The sequence below is a fragment of the Rhipicephalus sanguineus genome, chromosome 7 (assembly GCF_013339695.2).
Source record: "Rhipicephalus sanguineus isolate Rsan-2018 chromosome 7, BIME_Rsan_1.4, whole genome shotgun sequence".
Taxonomy (NCBI): domain Eukaryota; kingdom Metazoa; phylum Arthropoda; class Arachnida; order Ixodida; family Ixodidae; genus Rhipicephalus; species Rhipicephalus sanguineus.
In genome coordinates, this window is record NC_051182.1 from 124,095,167 (window position 1) to 124,112,242 (window position 17,076).

Below are 17,076 nucleotides of genomic sequence, written 5' to 3' on the forward strand. Positions count from 1 at the left end.
TTTAAGTAGAGAACTTCAGCGCAAATCAAGACGGACCACAAAGAATAGAAGAGACAAGCACTGGCGCTTACTAACAACTGTTTTATTCTGCTCTCAGCATCGCATATATTTGCCACACCCACAATCCTTGCATGCGGACGCGCAGCAATACGTAACAGTTACGTAAAAACATAGATTTCTAAGCAAGACGCGTCTTTAGTGCTATGTACCAACTGGGGCCAACAAAAGTTTTGCTGGACCACCAAGACGAATCCCTTGGTTCGATACTGCAACAGGATTTGTGAGTTAGTTTTCAAAATTTGCCTCAGGTAATTCTTGCATATATTGCTATGTTACATAACCACGTAGCATTAATCGATAATGATGACTCTGCTTGTAGTGGCGAGTGTTGGCTGAATAATTCATAACACGGCTTATATTGGTTTAAAAGGACAGACTGGTGGGCTAGTTGGTATTGCATAATTGTGAACAGTAGCGCAAAAAATTCACACAGACGACGACAGAGCAAGACGGGACACGGCGCTAACACAACTTGCGTGCTTCTTTCTTCACCTTTGCTAGGCACACATCATCACGTTTCAGAAAAGAAGCGGTTATGGCATCTAGTGCCTTGGAATTGTAATCACCTTTTGTGAGAACCGTGAAGCCACCCTCTTTATCGGCTTGTAATAAAGACAAAGAATTCTTCCTGACGAAGTTCACTGTGGAATTGAGAGTGTACCTACTGACATTTGGAGTACACCGCGCAAGAACGTCCACACCCTCTGAGATGCAACGTTCGACATCAACTTCCGGAGCACAGTTGCCTACCCTTCTCACCAACGATAGAAGCTCCGGTGGCGACTTGCTTGGCTGTACGGCGAACTTGGGGCCATGGCTGAGGACCTTGCTTACTTGGTCTGGCAGACGGACGTCTCCCACCGTGTGGATGGAGTTCTGGCTGGTAGCGGTCTTCTTCGGAACGCAGGATCGCAGGGATTGCAAAGCCTGCTGCCACAAGGCTTCAGTGGAAGTGTGAAGAATTCGCAAGCATTCCAACCACTGTGCTCGTGCTCGGCTCGGGTGCGGGACCTGGTGCACACGAAGGAAGAGCGCCTCCTTGTAGACTCGAGCCTGTCGCTGGAACTCGGCTTTCAAAATCTTGCACAGCCTCCTGCCGTGGCCGAACGACGGGGGGAAACCTCCAAAGAGCGGAATAACATCCTGTGGGAGGATACCTTTTCGGATGCCTCGTGCCGCTCGCGCTCACTGTCTTTCTGCATCCGAAAAAGGTATCCTCCCACAGGATGGTATTCTGCTCTTTGGAGGTTTCCCCCCGTCGTTCGGCCACGGCAGGAGGCTGTGCAAGATTTTGAAAGCCGAGTTCCAGCGACAGGCTCGAGTCTACAAGGAGGCGCTCTTCCTTCGTGTGCACCAGGTCCCGCACCCGAGCCGAGCACGAGCACAGTGGTTGGAATGCTTGCGAATTCTTCACACTTCCACTGAAGCGTTGTGGCAGCAGGCTATGCAATCCCTGCGATCCTGCGTTCCGAAGAAGACCGCTACCAGACAGAACTCCATCCACACGGTGGGAGACGTCCGTCTGCCAGACCAAGTAAGCAAGGTCCTCAGCCATGGCCCCAAGTTCGCCGTACAGCCAAGCAAGTCGCCACCGGAGCTTCTATCGTTGGTGAGAAGGGTAAGCAACTGTGCCCCGGAAGCTGATGTCGAACGTTGCATCTCAGAGGGTGTGGACGTTCTTGCGCGGTGTACTCCAAATGTCAGTAGGTACACTCTCAATTCCACAGTGAACTTCGTCAGGAAGAATTCTTTGTCTTTATTACAAGCCGATAAAGAGGGTGGCTTCACGGTTCTCACAAAAGGTGATTACAATTCCAAGGCACTAGATGCCATAACCGCTTCTTTTCTGAAACATGATGATGTGTGCCTAGCAAAGGTGAAGAAAGAAGCACGCAAGTTGTGTTAGCGCCGTGTCCCGTCTTGCTCTGTCGTCGTCTGTGTGAATTTTTTGCGCTACTGTTCACAATTATATTGGTTATCGTTCGCTAGTTATGGCGAGAAATGTCTACATGTTGGCATACTATTGACAAATGTCGGCCAAGTGGTGACTGTTGGCAAACGTTGGTTGACTAATCATAAGTGTTGGCCCATATTGGCTGCCTAATTCTGAATGTTGGCCACTATTAGCTGATTAGTCCTAAGTGTTCGCGAATATTGGCTGAGAAATTGCATGTAATCCGCACTGTTGGCTAAGTAAGTGTTAAGCATTATACGCTGTCTCATCGTAAATGTTGGGCAATATTGGCTGCCTCATCACAAGTGTTGGCCAGTGTTGTCTGAGTAATTGTATATCTTGCCCAATATTGGCTGACAAATTTTAACTGTTACCCAATGTTGTATGAGTAATCGTAAACCTTTGACAATATTGCCGGACTAATCGTAAGTGTTGGCCAATGTTGGCTGAGCCATTGTATGTGTTGAGTGGGCAAAAGGTACGTGTTCGCCATTGTTTGCAAGCCACTGTTCTTACAGCAATAGCTGCCTTCATTCAATCTCATTGCACTTATTCTGTAGTTGCTCTGCCGTATCGTATGTATAAAACAATTTGAGTTGGTATGTCTGTACACTTCTGTTTATATGCGCGGAAAAGTTTTCGACTTTTGACTTTCTGGCTGTCTGTACTTCTGGGTAGTCCAAGACACGGGGCTGACGTATAAGGTAGTCACGTACATGACATCAAGCTTATCTCTTTGCGACGCCTCCTTTCAGCACCTATTGCGAATCCATGAGTTCGAACCGATTCTGGAACGGAATATTGTGCTCATCGGGGGCCGCCAGTGGAAGGCGACGAGAACCTGCATGCAGCAGTTCTTCACGCCAGCGAAACTGAAAGTGGTGCGTTTTCCCAATGTCTTTCAAGTAAACATGCATCACCGCTTTTGACGAGTTGAACAAGTGAACGCCCCTTTGTGTGTACGCGTCTGTTCAAATTGCAAACTTCTGTCCTCGTATTTCAGTTCCTTTACACACTTTCTCTTGCACAGTAGCAAATCATGCCCGCCATAGTTATCCTCCCTGCCACTCCCATATAACCCCTGTGTCTCCTCCCTGTCTGGATAGAATCAGCTGAAAGACACATCCTGACAATCGATGCTCACTGGGCCAAGCCGCGTTGTTGCGTACCGATGAGGCTGTTTGAAATGATCAAATGGATTTACTTGATGAGCTGACATCTAAATGCGTTGTAATTATGATTTCATATTACCTTCCCCTGACCCAAATTATGACAACGCATTTATTTCAGACTGACAACAACTTACAAACTGTAGCTAGCCGATTGTTCACACAGGCTAATACTTTGACAGAATCAGTTCACCGGCTTGGAGGTTAAAACAACAGAGGGGACAACATAAAACCTTTACGACGAAGTGCTAAAACCAGTAGTCTTCTTTTTGCACAGAATATATTTACGCATCCCTATATTGTGCTCAATATACAGCTACTAATTCTTGCAAATAAATGGTGAACTACGGCGTCGTCATTAGGCAGGTAAATGCCTCTGCGGCACGCCTTCCTACTCTGTTAAGTATACGCAGCGCTAAAGCTAATCACTGCTGTCCCTGCTGACGAAATAAAATCAGCATACTCTTATTCGTTTCTAAGGCAATATACGCAAGTTCACAAAAGTTCTGAGTGCTTATAAATATTCTGGAACTCCGTAAAGTGATAGCACCACTTGGTTATCATCTATCAAATTCCAAATGTCTACATCCCCTCTTTTAGGGCGAACCGTCAAAGTTACTCTATATTATAATGTGCTCTCTGCTGACATGTACTACGTGCTGCGCTCTCTCAGTCTTCAACACCACATATCGGGCAATGTGTACGCGATGCTGCCTTTGAGTCTTCAGCCCCCAATACCAGCCTATGCTTACACGCTGCTGTCTTTGAGTCTTCAGTGCCAAATACCGGCTAATTTTTGCGTGCTGCTGTGTCTGAGCATTCAGCACCACACATTTAGCCACTCGAAGAGCTACATAAAAGACACTGCGTCTGTATGCATCATACGGCCACTACTGTGAACGCGCTGTATAACAACAACTCGACACAGAGGGACGCTCAGAACCACATTCTATTTTCTAGCAGTCACGTAAATTTGCACGTCATACAGCACCCCCGACCTGTTTATTTTTTACTTTCGTTTCCATATGACCCCCCGAGAACATTTCACCTCGCACCGCGGATGGCCATGAATGCATTTCTTTATTTCATAAATATACGCTACATGTAGATATTTGTGGATTTTAGTCGAAATAACTCTTTCTTCTCATTTTTTTCATGTTCTGCCAATGTTGCTTCATCGATGCTTGCGTGACGCTAACAGTAGATACTGTTTTATATCTTCATTATATTTTTGTACCTCTGAATTCCTGTATGTTGTGTCCATGCCGTTGTTGCTATTGCTTTCACCTAATATTTGGAAAGACTTGAGCTACTTACGGCCAAGCTTCCATTGTTTGCTCATGTATCGAAATATTTCGTTCTGGGTTATGCCTCGTTAGTTATGAGTCACATCGCAGCACTACAAAGCCGCCCCAGTTGCCTCACGTTTTGCGCACGTGCAATGCTCGCGAATTGAATACCATCCATTTTTATTGCAGGTGATGCCCGCTCTGCTAGATGCCCAGCGCGAGTTCTTAAACATTCTGGGCGAGGGTGCCGACAGCGGCGTTGAAATGGACATCGGGAGCCGCTGCGAGCGGTTCACCTTTGACGTCATCAGCAAGAGCGGGTTCAATCTGGACACCCAGGTTCAGCGCAGTCCGGATAATCCGCTCTTCCAGAAGGCGCTGCGGTGCTTCCCCGGTATCATGAGCGGCTTCATGTACAGCTTAGCCCGTGAGTAAAAACTCGCCTTCAGAACTGAATATTCACCACACGCCTTCGTTGTACACTCCGTATCGTCGCAGTTATGACTGCACATGCGAAGCACTGAAACCTAGTACGCGCTCTCACTTGAAGCTCACATTCTTTGTTTTTTTATTTGCGACGTTGTCTTGCCCTTAAGGCATGATATTTGTTTCGGCTAGACATGAGTATCGCGTTGAAATTGCAGCTAGTCTCAGTTCTAATCTCAGTCGTGAAATTATTAATAGCAGTAGATATCTTATATCCTTGTATTTATGCTAGGCGAGCGTGGTAAATAGGTTGTTCAGTGCACTGCCCCATTCCTTTTCATTTTTTTTTTTGCGATACTGCAAATCTAGGCTTGCTGTTTATATTAATAATTCATATATCATTACGTTTTATTGTTACGCCTTAATTCTCTAAGAACACATAGTGTGAGAGGTTACACTGCGACGATGTCTCACCCTTGATACCTATATTTTTCTTACGTTTTGTGTAGTGTATACCTTCACCACGTAGGGACCATATTTATCTACTCTTCAATAAATAACCCAATGCTTTGCCTGTACGGCTGTTGTTTTTAGTGAACCTCTACCACTGGCCGCGGGTCTTCAAGATGCTTCACAAGCTCTTCGGCTACTTCTTTACGAATCCACTAGTTGAAATGACCAAGTACGCGGCCGAGATCATCAAATTCCGTCATCAAAATCCTCAGGTAAGACGCCATCACTTATGTGCCAACAGAAAGTAGAGAGCGAGCGAGCGAGCGAGAGAGCGAGGAACTTTATTGAAAAAGACCAAAGAGATCGGGATCAGTGGTGGAAGCGAAAAGGCTCCATGTCTTCACCCGGTCGGTGGCTCCACCCAGGTCGAAACGGGAAGATGTAGCTCCTCCGCTACGGCCCTTGACCTTCGGACAGCCAAGAGTTCTGGCCCCATGTCGGGACTGCGTAACGCACCACTCCACGACTTCTCGTCGTTGAGTCGCTCACGCGCGTTGGAGAGTTTTGGATTCTTTCTAAAGTCCTTCCCGTATACGGAGAAGGGGCTCTCCGGGAGCCGCCGACGGCGATAGAAAAAGAAATGATAGAGACATATAGCGACAGTTCGTTCAACTACAGCTTGTGAAATACCTTCGCATACTGTGAATCATACACGGAAGGAAAATTGTTAAGACATTGCATGCTAACAATTCTCTCTCTACATACTCTTAATCATGCAATTAAGATCAATAAGAAGGGCCTCTGCAGCATTGTAGATTTTTGTGAAACTAGGTTTCGGAAGTTGTCGCTACCATGAAGCGTTGTTCATCATTGTCATCATTATCAGCGTGACTGCGCCCGCTGTGGGGCTAAGGTCTCTCCCATATTTCGCCAATCAATCCGGTCCTGTGCTTATTGCGGGCACTTTGTCCCCAAAAACCTCTTAATCTCATCTACCTTAGCGTTGTTACCTCATCAGAGCGTTGTTAGCGCCGTACTACTCTTCAGGCAACTTAATCTCCTCACGAACGGTAACGTATTTGTCGATAATACAGCCCCTTCGACTTACATTACATCAAGTGTAAGACAGTAAATTAGAAATGTAACTTAGTAATCTCAAGCTTTGGGCTAGTTGATTGTGCGCAGTAGTAAGTAAATATCGCGACTTCTGCAGACGGGGACAAAACCAAAGGGAACGACTCTGACAAGCTCGTGTCCGTGTCGTTCCCTTTGGTTTTGTATACGTCTGAAGAAGTCGCGCTGTTTACTTACTACTAGTAAATGGGACCATCGTCTAGTAGACCTTCCTGCCATTCCGCTTTTAAGTGCGGGGCACTTTATGGGCCCGGCCTGTCGTATGCTGTCTTAGCGTGGTGTAATGCGTAGCCATCTGTAGCATATTAAGCGCGCGCTCGCGCCAAGGAGAAGTCTTCTTCCTCTTTTTCATCGAGAGCCTTGATGATATCATCAAGTGAGCGCGCGCTCCCGCCAAGAAGTCTTCTTCCTCTTGTTATTCGAGCGCCTTGACGATGATACGTGAGGAGCACTTTAGGGGCCCGGGCTGTCGCATGCTGTCGTCGCTTGGCGTAAAACACGCAGAACCACGTATAAAAAAGAAAAAGAAGAATGAAGTGAGAAATAGAAAGTGGGAAGAAGAAAGGAAGAAACAGGAAGAAAAATTGAAAGAGCAAGAAAGAGAAACAAATAAATTTTGAGAGAGGAAGAAATAAATAAAAATAAGGGGAGAAAAAAAAGAAGAACAAAGAAGGCTGCCCAGCTCCATGCTTCCTTGAGGTTTGGCACACCTTGTGCGAAGGTGCCTTAACTATGTGCTCTCTCCCTCTCTCTCTCTCTTCATATTCCTATAAACGGCCAATTATGTTTTACGTTTTCAAGGCAACGTTTTTTTTTCAATGCTTCTTCCTCGCACACTCAGAAACGGAATGTGATATGCGATGTTTCGTATCTGACCGAATGATGGAGCAAGAAAAGCAGTATAACTGAGCAAATAGAAACTAAATGAAGAAAAGTACACATTGGGCCCTTCTAGTCTTACGTCCGCTACCGGTTTTCGCTTCGTCTCAGTTTGAAATACGTCGCGACAACTCAACAAGAGAAACAGATGCCAAACTGTATTCGTTCCATCTCAATGCAATCTGAGAAATGTTTTACAGTAACATTATGTGATCTCTAGGAGTAAGGTTCTACGATCGGCAATGTTTTCCTCCAGCTGTGATAAGTCATAATCATGATCATAATCATCATCACCATCAACCTGTCTATGCCCACTGCAGGGCAAAGGCCTCTCCCATGTTACGCCAATCAACTGGGTGCTGTGCTTTCTGCTGCCACGTTATACCTGCAAACTTTTTAATCTCATCTACCCACCTAATTTTCTGTCTCCCCCTTACGCCTTTGCCATCACTTATAATGCAGTCAGTTACCCTTAATGACCACAGGTTATCCTGCCGACGTGCTACGTGCCCGGCCCATATCCATTTCTGTGATACTGTGATACTGTGATATTGCGATACTGTGATAAGTATCGTGCGGTTAAGAAGGATACTTTTCGCAGCATTCCGCGCTTAGCTCTTCCGAGACCAATCAGAAGGGATTCATTCCTGCGCACTACAATTTTAATAATGACGTAACCGATCGACCGTTTGTTTAACATACCCAGGAAAGACTCAATGATCTTAATGCTGGTGCACGCACTAAGTAAAAAAAAATTATAGTGGCAATATACAAAACAAAATAGATGTACAAAAAGAGGGGATGTGGAAAACAGGGCCAAAACGACAAGGCATAATACCACAAGACAAGACATGTAAAAGGGCAATGGGAACGAACACACCTCTGAAAACTGAAATGGCGAAGAAACTAAGAAAGAAATTCCACAATATTCAAAGCTATTTTACCATGTGTAATGGTGTTATTACTACTACTACTACTACTACTACTATTAATAATAATAATAATAATAATAATAATAATAATAATAATATAACAATAATAATATACGCAGAGTTGCTTTTCTGGTGCAGGAAATGTGCCCTTTGTACGTTTCTTTAATTGTAAATTGTTCGCGTAGTTTCTATAAAGGTTGAAATGCCCATGACTTCTCGCACCTTTCTTTACAAGATGCGCTTTCAGCGTCGCACTCATTCAGACCATTTTCTTGCATTCCGAGGACGACGACGAAGTGTGTTGCTATCCAAACGCTTCTCTTTGTGCTCTGAATTCTTCGGTGAAATTTTCGGTCTTGTTGCCTCGGCTCCCCGTCTTGGGGCCATGGACGCGGAGCATTCCGGAGGACCTCCTGGCCAGAAGTCTTCTCGGCCGTCCACAGCGAGGAAAAGAGGAAACCCCCCCAGTGACACCGAGGACACAGAGCTGTACTCAGCTTCGGGAGACGACTCATCTGACGACGATTTCATCCCCGTCCGGAGTAAGAGGGCGAAGAGGAAGGTCGTCAACGCAACCTCGCCCACTCCCGCGAGTACGGCGACTATGAAGTCAAGGCTTGAGCGTTGGCCGCACGTCATCATCTTCTTGCCGGAAGAGTCCTCAGGAAACTTGCGACTGCTGAACAGGCAAGCACTATCCGCTTTTCTGGAACGTGTGGTGCCTTATGAGATCAAGGACGGCAGAATAAATACACGGAAAAATATACTCGCTACAGACGTATTTCACGTGAATGCTCTCGGACCACTTCAACAAGTCACTGAGCTAGGCGGCATCAAAGTGCGTTCCTTTATACCGATGGACAGTGCATCCATAGCCGGTGTGATATACGACATAGACATCGCGATTCCCGAAGAAGACTTGCCTACCCTTATTAAACCGGCAAATGAGGGTATTGTCATCACACAAGTGCGCCGTCTTGGGAAGACGCGCTGTGTAAAACTGGTCTTCAAAGGAGATTGTACACCATCCCATGTCAAAGTCGGACATTTCCGACACCCCGTACAGCCGTTCGTACAGAAGCCACTTCAGTGTCACCAGTGCTTTAAGCTAGGACACGTCAAGGGTGTGTGCCCGAACTCGCTAATGTGCTCTCGGTGCGCAGAACCTCACTCGGAAGAGACCTGCCGTTCCACGATTCTTAAATGCGGCAACTGTAATGGCTCACATGCTGCCTCGTCAAAAGACTGCCCTCAAATCAAGAAGGAGCGCGTGGTGCTTAAGCAAATGGCCAGAGACAATTCGACCCACAGGGAGGCTGCCGAAACAGTACGGCGTCGGCACCGGCGACGGCGGCATCGTTCGACCTCAAAGAAGGCGCAAGCTCCCTCTACCACAGCACCACTCAGTCAAGCCGTAAAAGGACCGATCAGCTCAAGGAAGACTGCGGAGAGGAATCTATCTGCAGAGGAATGGCCGGTACTTCCTTGCCGTCCCCTTGCCGTGGAGCCTGAGAAGATCGCGCCCACTCAAGAGTCTTCACCGAGCGCTGGTGACGCACCTAGAGGCGATCGACAAGTCATTTCTATGCTTCGTTCTCTCATGGACGCCATCCAAGGGATATTATTGGACATGGGGACACCGTCTGCTCGAAGCGCTCTCAAAGTACTGGACGCCTTAAGCCCGGTGCATGAATCTCTCGAGTAGAAACATGGCTAACGTTCACCCTCCTTTCCGAGAAAAAGTCAAGGCAGCGTCCATCATCCAGTGGAACGCCAGAGTACTAGCATCGCGCCTTTCAGACTTTCGTCAGTTTGTGCACACTAACATGTTCCCGGTCATCATAATTTGTGAGCCCAACTTATCGAAGCCAGTAAGACTATCGGGGCACGAAGCTGTCATGTCCCCAACAAATGGAGCATGCAGCAAAGTCCTCGTTTATGTTCGTCGGGAACTCACTTATTTGTTGCATCCAATTGCGCCTCATGATGGCAATCAATATGTATGCCTGTCAATTAAGAAGAACAAACTCATGTTCACTCTCATAGGCGTTTATATATCGCCTTCAAGTAATTTTCACTCAAAAATATTAGATAGTATCTTGGCCGTGTGTCCAGCTCCATGGGTCATCATAGGAGACTTCAATGCACATCATCTGGCATGGGGAAGTACGAGGACAAATGCAAGAGGGCGCCGATTAGCAAGTTTCGCTCACAATCATGACCTGACCTTCATGAACGACGGCAGCCCCACTTTTCTTCGAGGTGTGACATATGGCAGCTGCCTTGACCTTGCTTTCGTTTCCAACTCGTTCGCCAGGTGTGCTAATTGGTTTTCTGATATTGAGACACACGGGAGTGACCATATTACCACTTATCTTCACATCAAAGGGATGTCCAGATCTGGTCCAGGGAAGGCCGTTCGAAGAATTGGCTGGACCACTTTTAAATCTGACATTGCCAAGCGGGTCTAAGCACTGGGCTAGAGCAAGTCATCAAGTGCACAATGCAAGATGCCACGCGCACGATACCGATTACGTCCAGGCGGAACGATTTTGATGCCGAATTGGAAAGACTGCGAGCGCTTCGCCGCCGTGCGGAACGCAGATATCGGCGCACAAAATCCGTCCACGACCTTAGAACAGCCAGAAGAATGCAAAAGAAGATTCAGCGTCGTATGGACAAGTTAGCCTCCGAACGTTGGAGAACGTTTTGTCAGACACTAGACCCCCGCAAGCCCCTATCTCACATCTGGAGAACGGTGCGTGGCCTGCGCTGCATTCCTGAACAGCGTTTTCCGTTCAAGGCGCTTGCGCTCTTCCAAAAGCGGCGAGACATTGATGTCGCAGAAGACTTTTGCGCGAGGATAGCAGACCAAGTAGTTCGTCCAGGTGCTCTGGCCGGAAGTGACGCTCCTCATTCCCGTGACGGCCGCATGGACCTTCCTTTGCAATGGAGGAGCTTGAGGCGGCGCTAGCCCTATGCAGGCGTTCTTCATCACCGGAGCCAGATGGCATATCATATCAAGCCCTGTACAATCTGGGTGAGACTGCGAGGGGAGAGCTGCTACGTCTGTACAACGCATCCTGGCAAGAGGGCAGTGTTCCTGACGAATGGAAGACAAGTCGTTTGGTACCACTTCTGAAGCAAGGCAAGTCCCCACTTGGACTTGCCTCATACCGCCCTATCGCACTGGCCAGCTGCGTGGGAAAGATAATGGAACGGATGATCCTTAGCCGCCTCGAGTGGTATCTCGAACATTACAAGGTTTATCCAAACTCCATGGCTGGCTTTCGACGTGATCGCTCGTCTATTGATAATGTCATTGATCTCGTAACGTATGTCCAACAGCAGAAATCACGCAAGCGTTTGTCTGCAGCCTTGTTCCTAGATGTAAAAGGCGCATACGATAACGTGCTACACGAGGCCATTCTCGACGCCCTTGAGATGGTTGGCCTGGGTGGTCGAGTTTTTCGATGGATTGCTAGCTACCTGACAGCTAGATCTTCCTTTGTGTCAACCGACGACGGCCCAACCACACGACACTATACCTGCAGGGGCGTTCCTCAGGGCGGAGTACTAAGTCCTACTCTGTTCAATCTCGCTCTCATTGATCTTGCCGAATCCCTACCATGCACGATCGAGACATCTATATACGCAGACGACATATGTGTCTGGACATCAGCCGTCACACGCCTCCAGATACGAGCGAGGCTTCAAAAAGCTGCAAGTTTGACAGCGAGCTATCTCGGGAAGCAAGGCCTTCAAATATCCCCGGAAAAATGTGCATTAGTGGCCTTCACACGTAAACCAATGACGCACTATGCCATTTCTATCGAAGGACGGACCATTGCTTATGCCCGAAACCACAAATTTCTGGGTATAATCATAGATAGAGACCTTCGTTGGAGCCCGCGTGTGTCTTACATGAAACAGCGCCTGACAGCAATCTCCCAGCTGTTCAAGTTCCTGAGTGGAAAAACCTAGGGGATGTCGGTCGACGCAATGCTGGAACTGTACAGATCACTGTTTCTCAGTTTTTTGAGATATAGTCTGCCTGTACTGACTAATACATGCAAGACAAATATTCGCACTCTGCAGGCTGTACAAGCTCAGGCTCTCAGAGTTTGCCTTGGCTTGCCAAAATGCGCGTCGACTGAAGCGACTATTTCCATCGCACGGGACCAACCTATGCAAACGCACATTGCGGTTGAAGCCTTGAGAGCTCATATTAGGCATTTTTCCCGGGCCGATTGCCACCACCTTGCAACATTGCCTTCGGAAAGACCACGGGCATCGTATTGTGCAACGATTGCGAACCATTCTGCCCACCTTCCGTAAGGCTTCAGCCCCGCATCTAAGCCAGCGATACCTCCTTGGTGCTTCATTAAACCTGAAGTGCACCTCAACGTCCCGGGAATCAGATCTCATCTCCAGTGCTGAAACAGCTGTCTCTGATTCTTTTACACGAGAAGTACGCTGATCATGTGCATGTTTATGCTGATGGGTCAACTACCCTCCAGAGTTCGTCCGGAGCAGTGGTCGTCCCAGCGAAAGCTATCAGCGTCACTTTCAAGACAGACCACCCAACGACATCAACAGCAGCAGAACTTGCCGCTCTTCGCGCTGCACTTTGTGTAGTCAACCGTGAACAGCCCCAACGATGGTCAGTCTTCTGCGATTCGAAGGCAGCCCTACAATCTTTGCTATCAGCCCTGCGACACGAACCATACGAGCAGTTGGTCTTCGAGGTTAGATATCTCCTCCATACTTCGTTAGAGAAAGGACACCACGTGACATTTCAGTGGCTGCCAAGTCACTGCGGCCTGATAGGCAATGAACACGCCGACAATGCTGCTCGATCAGCTCTTCAAGGTGACAGGATCGAGACGATACCCCTATCAAGGACCGATGCATCTAGCCAAATTCGAGTGGCTGCACAAGAAATGACTTTCTCCACGTATAATACAGCAAGCAGACTGCACAACCACCACCGCCACTGCCCGACCAATCTGCGTCTTCAGACACCTCCGGGACTACGCCGAAATGACGCCACTCTGCTTTGCCGTTTATGGCTAAGAGTGGCTTTCACAAAGTCATTCTCCTTTCGAATCCAAATGGCTGACAACCCGTTTTGTGACTACTGTTAGAGTGTACTAGAACTGTCGAGTGGCGTGAACGCGCCTCGCCGCCTGATGCCTTCCGCGTCGACAGTAGCGGCGGCGCTGCAGTCGCTCGGTACTGAAGGCGCGCGGCGCCGCGCGCTAGAACGGGCCGCTAGAACTGCTGGACTCGTCGGCGGCAACCGGCTAATGGGCACTGATGTGGCTTTCGTTGCGCGTCTATCATTATCAAGCGTAGGAATTGTCGTCGTAAGCCTTGATGGACGACACTTCAAAGCTTTTAATAGATGCTTGCTTCATATATGCCTTTGAGAGATACTGCAAATCAGTTCTTGTAGCCGAAGTGACTGCTGGAAAGTGCGCAAAATATAAAAATGAAAACGGGCTGACACCAACCGTGAATATTCACGATCTCAGTGTAATTGAGCCGAACTCATTGATGGGCTATTTAGAACAATTACTCTCAATTAACTAGACGCCGAATGACTGCCAGAAGAAAGAGACAGAGGAAACAAAAAGGGCGTGTCTTATTCTGATTTCTTCTGCCTTAATGGTTTCTTTGGTGGTGATTCGGCGTCTAGTTTATTCAGAGTAATTGAGCTTCTCTAATGGAATTTAACTGTGCTCAGAAAGCTGTGTGCTGATATTGTGCCGAAAGCACACCGAACATTTACCGCGCGTTGGCGAAGCTGCGTGTACGGTGCGTATCGTTACAAATGCGCTGTAAATATGACTTCGACATTACGAGGGCTCAAAAGTATTGAAACTCAAAAGTTAACTCGACCGGTACAAATAACGGTCATCCTCAGGTGTCTTGCACGGATTTTGTTATTAGTTGCTAGGCGCCGGGTGGGGAGGGGATACTTTACTGTCCGTATTTGTGCGTGTAAATATATATCCACACACATTATATATATATATATATATATATATATATATATATATATATATATATATATATATATATATATATATATATATATATATATATATATATAATCTCGCAAAACATAGAGCACCACCGCCCCTCCTGGCTTCACTTTTGACACTTTACAGACAAAGCAATGAAATTATAATACAAAACGTTGTCAAAAAGATTTTCTAATGGCATCGATAGAAGGTCAGGAAAAGTGCAATATAAGCTGTCCATTGAAAGTGAGAACAGGCTGTAATGAATTTAGGCAGAATAACCGACGGGCTATATTTACATCTGCGCATTTTAATGTGATTGAGATAAGCCCTGATGCATGAAGTTTGTGCCTCGGAGGTGTACACGCGCTTTCGGCTCGGCTTCCTGGCTCGCCTTCTTGGTATTTTAAGCCCTCAGAGGTCGCATAACCGATGCATCGTAACCGCGGAAGCATGCTGTTGAAACAAGATAGCCTTTCGGCATTAAGGAAACAGCGCAAAACTGGCAGAACTCAGCCGTCACTAATATAAATGTTGCGATAGAGTCATTTGTACTCCGGTTACTCATGAAACAGTCGAGCGCATTGGAGCTCATACAGAGATCAATGCTCTGGATATATCGTAGAGACTGCCGGCAGAAGAATTATAGGCTTTCGTCGCTGGTTCGTTAGTTCTTGGTAGTCAGTGTTCGTAGTCACTTATAGTGTAGCGCGGCTCGAAGTGCTGCTTGCAAACCGCACAGCAATCAGTGAGCAGCTAGATGCATGTGCGCAAAATCCGATTGTCACCTTATTTGGGGGTCGGCAGGCTCCAAGAACAGGGAATATCTCGGCGCAATTTTGGCACGCCTGCATATTCACTCATGCACCATGGCGCGTAGCAGGCGTTTAGACACCGATTGAAGCTCAGTAATGCATTAAACGCGCTCAAAACGCGCAATTACACGCTTTCGTAGGCTGCGACGAGCGCGCGGCAAATGCAGACGCTCTCCACAGCTTCAGTACAAAGTGACTACAGCGCCGCCGCTACGGTCGCCCGTCGGAGCATCACCCGAGATGCGGCGCGGCCGCTTCGTTCGTTCCACTGCCCCCTTCTAGTACACTGTACTACTGTGGTAGTGAGGAGACACTACAGCACATCTTCTGCGACTGTCCTCGCTACAATGCGCAGAGAAAATCCCTCGCAGTCGCTCTTGCTCGCATAGATCCCAGACCGATGACGGCAGCAACCATTCTGGAATGTCGTCCTGATAGGTCATCGCGGGTGAAGGCGACGAAGGCAGTGCTCAACTCTTGAAGGCATCAGACCTACACCGTCGGTTATAGACTAACGTCGTTATGATGACCGTGAGATGTGTGTGACTTTTTGTGGGTGCGTGCTCTCCTTCTCTCTCTCTCTATCTTTATATCTCCCCCATCCCTTCCCCCAGTGTAGGGTAGCATACCGGTCCTTCTAGACTGGTTAACATCCCTGCCTTTCCTTTCTCTCCTTCTCCTTCCTTCCATCTTGCATTCCAAACTTTCGATTATATTTAATGGTCTCGTTTCTTTTCGTTTTTTTTTTCAAAACCATAGGTGGACGTGCCCGACATGGCGCAACTTCTTCTGGACGATGCGCTTGGCAAGAGCAACTCGGAAACGAAAAAGAACGAAGTCCCTCAGACAAATGCCGGTAACACTTTAATACTTCACGCAACAGATACAAGATGCATAGGCTGTTGGGCGAGTTGGTCATTCACGATGACTAAAAAGAGGGCGAAATAGCGCGGGACAAGACGAAGGATACAATAGGACAGGTGCATAGCCGACAGGCGCACATCCGCAGGGCCGTCGATGCGCCTGTCCTGTGGCCTCTGTCTTGTCCTATGTTATTTAGCTCTCTTTTCATTCCTCTACTACAAGACAAAACTACGACCCCCCCCCCCTCATTTTCTTTATCTGACCCCCGAAAGACTGGGCGCCGTGCGTTCCACATCAGGAGTGCGTCAGAACTTGTGCTGTTTATTTCTTTTTTTATTGCTATAGCAATTATATGGACAGCCTCAGCTGATTTTTGCCGTCGCCGTCGTCATGCACCGTATATGAATATTTGTATATATAAATATAGAAAAGTCACTAAGAAAAATAATTCAGAAACACTTTCCGACGCACGGAATCGAACGGCCGACCTCTCGCTCCGAAACGCGCGGCGTTAGACGGCTAAGCCACGGAGAGTAGCGTGTTTCAGCATGCTAACGGCGAGCTACTTATATACACCATTTACTTCAGCGCGCTTTCTTACTCACCAGCGAGATGGCGCGATGTGCGCGATTTAAAGGTTGTCGCCCCGCTCCCGCGAACGCCGAGGCTCTTCGCCCTACAAGGCGTGGTCGCCTTCGTGCGCTTATCTCAAGGAAAGAAGGCGGCGGGCGGGGGTATGGAGCGTGGGGTTGTATGTCTTGTGCTTTCACCGTGGTGTCCGCGCTGAAGTCACAGAGCAAGCGAAGGTCACTTCACTCGCTGCAGCGGCCGCGTTTGCGAAAGTAGCGCGCTGTTCAGACAGAAATAAGTAGCAACTGTGACAGTTAGTTCGCGCTCGTCCTGTGTGTACCTGTTCGTTCGTTTCGTGCGTCCTCCTTTATGTTTGTGCAGTGAACTTCAAATGTCGAGCTGTGACGCATGATAGTTCGCGCTCGTCCTCTGTACGTTCTCCTCGTGCGTCCTTTGGCCTCGAGCGACGCGCTGGCAATTTCGAGCTGCTTTCGGTTCTTCG

The 17,076-nt window shown here is 47.7% G+C and overlaps 1 protein-coding gene across 1 annotated transcript in view; it reads left to right on the forward strand.

Annotated features, from left to right (window-relative positions):
* Positions 1-17,076, forward strand: part of LOC119398980 (lithocholate 6-beta-hydroxylase-like) — a 59,857-nt gene that overhangs the window by 19,124 nt on the left and 23,657 nt on the right. The window contains exons 5-8 of the mRNA XM_049417484.1: positions 2,770-2,895; positions 4,662-4,899; positions 5,493-5,623; positions 15,900-15,996. Of these exons, the coding sequence (XP_049273441.1) occupies positions 2,770-2,895; positions 4,662-4,899; positions 5,493-5,623; positions 15,900-15,996 (592 nt within the window). The remainder of the gene's footprint in view (positions 1-2,769; positions 2,896-4,661; positions 4,900-5,492; positions 5,624-15,899; positions 15,997-17,076) is intronic.